The following is a 4,227-nucleotide window of genomic DNA, read 5'->3' as shown; positions in this document are numbered from 1 at the left end:
AACTGGCTCGCACTCTCTTGGATGCCATGATATTTAAACATTCTCAATTGCCTACTATGCGGTATCTTGATAAGGACCTTGCTAAAATTCATGTAAACAACATCTGCAGCACTGTCCTTGAAGATCTATGTCCCCTCAAGAGGTGCTTCTTGGTTCACGATTGGTCAAAGGAATCAACAAATGTGGTCTATCCAAAAAGCAAGGGTCATTAGTTTATTGAATTAAGGTACCTTGAACGCAATTATATCCAGCAACACAGAGATTGAAGCTTCTGTGTTCCGTGATAAAGTTGCACAATTACATTTGAAAATTACATGTTACTCATATGTTTTTTTTAAGAAATGGTACAGCCTTAATTACAAGAAAGACCAATCACATCTAATAAGGTGACATGATTTACAGCAAGTTAATCCAATGATATTTTCTTTCAAAAGGATATCTAATTTACGTAAATTGTCATGCCATGTATTAGTTCAAGGTGAGTTCAAATGGTCAATTAATGTGTCAGTATTCATCTTATGAAAATTCTATTTTCCTCTTATCTTTGAACTGCAAGTTAATTCTGCAAATCAGCAGTATGGTTCACAGGCCATTTTGTAGCATTCTTTTAAACCATTTTGTTGAAATAAAAATCGACATATTTTGTTGCCTAAATTCCAACTTTAGATACTCATGAGTACATATAGAGAATTAACACAATGAACTGAGTGCACAGATACAGAAACAGCACACTGAACTGAGAGTACAGGTCGAGAAACAAAACACAGAACTGAGAGTTCAGACAGAGAAATAACACAATGAACTGAGTGTACAGGTACAGAAAGAGCACACTGAACTGAGAGTACAGATACAGAAACAGTATACTGAACAGAGACTACAGATATTGAAATAACACGCTGAAAGGAGTACAGATAGAGAAACAACACAATGAATTGAGTGTACAAGTACAGAAACAGCACACTGAACAGAAAGTAAGGAGAGAGAGAAACACATGCTGAACTCAGCGTTCAGATAGAAAAACGGAACTCTGATCAATGGGTACAGACAGAAAATAAAGCAATGAACTGAGTGTACAGATACAGAAATTGCACACTGAACTGAGAGTACAAATAGAGAAATAACACACTGATCAGACAGTACAGATAGAGAAACAATACACTGAATTGAGAATACAGACAGAGAAATAACACACTGAACTGCGAGTACAGATAGAAAAATATCACAATGAATTGAGTGCACAGATACAGAAATAGCACACTGAACTGAGTACAGATAAAGAAACAACTCACTGAACTGAGAGTACAGATAGAGAAATAACACACTGAACTGACTGTACAGAAACAGCACACTGAAATGACAGTACAGACAAATAAACAGCACACTGAACTGAGTACAGATAAAGAAAAAACACACTGAACAGATTGTACAGATAAATAACGCAGTAAACTGAGTGTACAGGGAGAGAACCAGCACACAGAACTGAGCATACAGAGAGAGAAATAACTCAATGAACTGGGTGTACAGATACAGAAATAGCACACTGAACTGAGTACAGATAGAGAAATGGGGTGGCATGATGGCTCAGTGGTTAGCACTGCTGCCTCACAGCACCAGGGTACCAGGTTCAATTCCAGCCTCAGGCTATGCTAAATTTCCCATAGTGGTAGGCGCATTAGCGAGGGGGAAATGGGACTGGGTGGGTTACTCTTTCGAGGGTCGGTGTGGACTGGTTGGGCCAAATGGCCTGGTTCCACACTGTAGGAATCTAAACACAATGATTGGACATGGCAGATAGAGAAACAGCAGACTGCACTGAAAGTACAGACAAATAACAAAATGAACTGGCGTGTACAGATACACAAACAGTACACTGAACTGAGAGCACAGAATGAATAACAGCGCACTGAACAGAGAGTACAGACAGAGAAATAATTGAGAAAACATTGAGCAATACAATGAAGTAAGTGTACAGATATAGAAACAACACACCAAACTGAGAGTAGCAGTGGAGAAACAACACACTGATTGGACAGTACAGATAGAGAAACAAAACACTGAACTGAGAATACAAATAAAGAAACAACTCACTAACTGAGAAGACAGATAAAGAAATAATATACTAATCGGACAGTACAGATAGAGAAACAGCACACTGAACAGAGTACAGATAGGGCATCATAAACACTTCAAACCCCTTGTCTCCCAGCTCTCACTGTGAACCTGGCTGACTGCAGGCGGTCAAGAGGATGTGGATATCAGAAAACACACACTGACTCTCCAATATTCATGCAATTAACAGGGCATTAACTAACTTAATAATCAAAAGGAAATATCAACCCGAGAGATGGGGTCTAGTTTCTTTCTCTGATATTGTGAGCGGTTCTTAAAAGAGCCTTTGGGTTGTCAGAATCAAGATCAGTCTCTTCACTTTTTGGTGGGGGCGGTTTTCTTGGGCAGCAGCACGGCCTGGATATTAGGCAGCACCCCTCCCTGAGCGATGGTCACCCCTCCCAGCAGCTTGTTGAGCTCCTCGTCGTTGCGCACGGCCAGCTGCAGGTGCCTGGGGATGATGCGGGTTTTCTTGTTGTCCCGGGCCGCGTTCCCGGCCAGCTCCAGGACTTCAGCCGCCAGATAGTCCAGCACCGCAGCCAGATAGACCGGCGCTCCGGCCCCCACCCGCTCAGCATAGTTGCCCTTTCTCAGGAGCCTGTGAATACGGCCCACCGGGAACTGCAGGCCAGCCCGGGACGACCGAGACTTGGCCTTGGTGCGCGCTTTCATCCCGCCCTTTCCTCTTCCAGACATAGTCCCCCAATCCCACCAACACTGTCACCGAGAAGACTCCAATCCGCCCACATTGCGCCCTGTTATACCTTCGGGAGGAATGGTGGGGCGGCCGATGCTGATTGGTCACATTGTTTAGCATTGCCTAATGTTGGTTCAGCAGCCAATCAGATCTCTCCTTCATTGCCCAATCCGGAGGGAGGGCGGAAAATGTCAACGTCAAATCACCAACCGCTGTCTCTCCAATTTGGAAACCTGTCAATATCTACAAAAAAAGGGAACGTTTTATAAAGTAGAATGCACCAAAATTACGAACTAACTTGCTTTCAAATTACAAATGTGTATCTTTTAATAATTTCTCTTTACCTCTTTTCCTGACCTACTGGAATCTGTCCATTTCTGACACTGAGTGCGGTTTTCTGAACCTTTAAAACAAGCGAAAACAAAAAAAAACTCGCCATAAACTGCACAGAACAATTAATGATTTTACCTCGTATATTCAGAGGCACCGCGATATACCAATAAAATATCAGACAACATTCTTCCGGATGACCGTATTAATAATGTCTTTCCAGACTATTTTAAGATGGCCCACTTTGCTATTCCAGAGTTTAGATCAGATGTGCTGGAAAAGCTCAGCAGGTCAGGCAGCATCTGAGGAGCAGGAAAATCGACCGCTGAAGGGCCTTTACCTAAAACGTCGATTTTCCTTCTCCTCGGATGCTGCCTGACCTGCTGTGCTTTTCCAGCATATCTCTGACCCAAATTCTGGTTTCCAGCATGTATAGACCTCACTTTTGCCACTGTGCTATTCCTGTCCGGTAACTGTTTGCAACGGGACGAAATCCTCGTGTAGTTTTGGAAATAAAGAAACACAAGTCAATTGTAAAATCTATCCGTGCAACTCCGATGATCGGGTGACGATATTTATTTCTCGGGTAAAATTCACTGTTCATTCCCCACAGGGACTTATAACTCCTGAACTGACCAAATGTGACAGTAATTTGGAAGTGGCTGAAAAATAACTCCCTGATTAGCACTATCCTCTCTCTGTCGACAGGTAGGGAAAACAGGATTTCATACGAACGCGTTAGAGATTAAAGGTACGCTTCGAGTCAGCGAAGTGTTAAAAATCACAACACCAGATTACAGTCCAACAGGTTTAATCGGAAGCATTAGCTTTCGAAGCGCCGCTCCTTCATCGGGTGGTTGAAGCGCTCCGAAAGCTAGTGTGCTTCCAACTGAACCTGTTGGACTATAACCTGGTGTTGTGTGATTTTTAACTTTGTGCACCCCAGTCCAACAGCGGCATCTCCAAATCATTAATGTATAGAACATTTATAAAACACATATCGTGGAGACATGAGTTACCCATTTCCCAGTATCATTTGCAAACTAAAACGCTTCCGCTGTTTCAGGAAAGTAGTGGGTGGTTCTGAAAAG

The 4,227-nt window shown here is 42.4% G+C and overlaps 1 protein-coding gene across 1 annotated transcript; it reads right to left on the bottom strand.

Annotated features, from left to right (window-relative positions):
• Window positions 1-261: 261 nt before the first annotated feature.
• LOC132833668 (histone H2A, sperm-like) lies at window positions 262-2,901 on the bottom strand. The gene has a single exon (XM_060852128.1). The coding sequence runs from the start codon at window positions 2,803-2,805 to the stop codon at window positions 2,425-2,427; it is 381 nt and encodes a 126-aa protein (XP_060708111.1). The 5' UTR covers window positions 2,806-2,901; the 3' UTR covers window positions 262-2,424.
• Window positions 2,902-4,227: the final 1,326 nt, after the last annotated feature.

This window comes from Hemiscyllium ocellatum, chromosome 37 (assembly GCF_020745735.1).
Source record: "Hemiscyllium ocellatum isolate sHemOce1 chromosome 37, sHemOce1.pat.X.cur, whole genome shotgun sequence".
Lineage (NCBI taxonomy): Eukaryota > Metazoa > Chordata > Chondrichthyes > Orectolobiformes > Hemiscylliidae > Hemiscyllium > Hemiscyllium ocellatum.
This window is presented reverse-complemented; position numbering and strand designations above follow the sequence as displayed.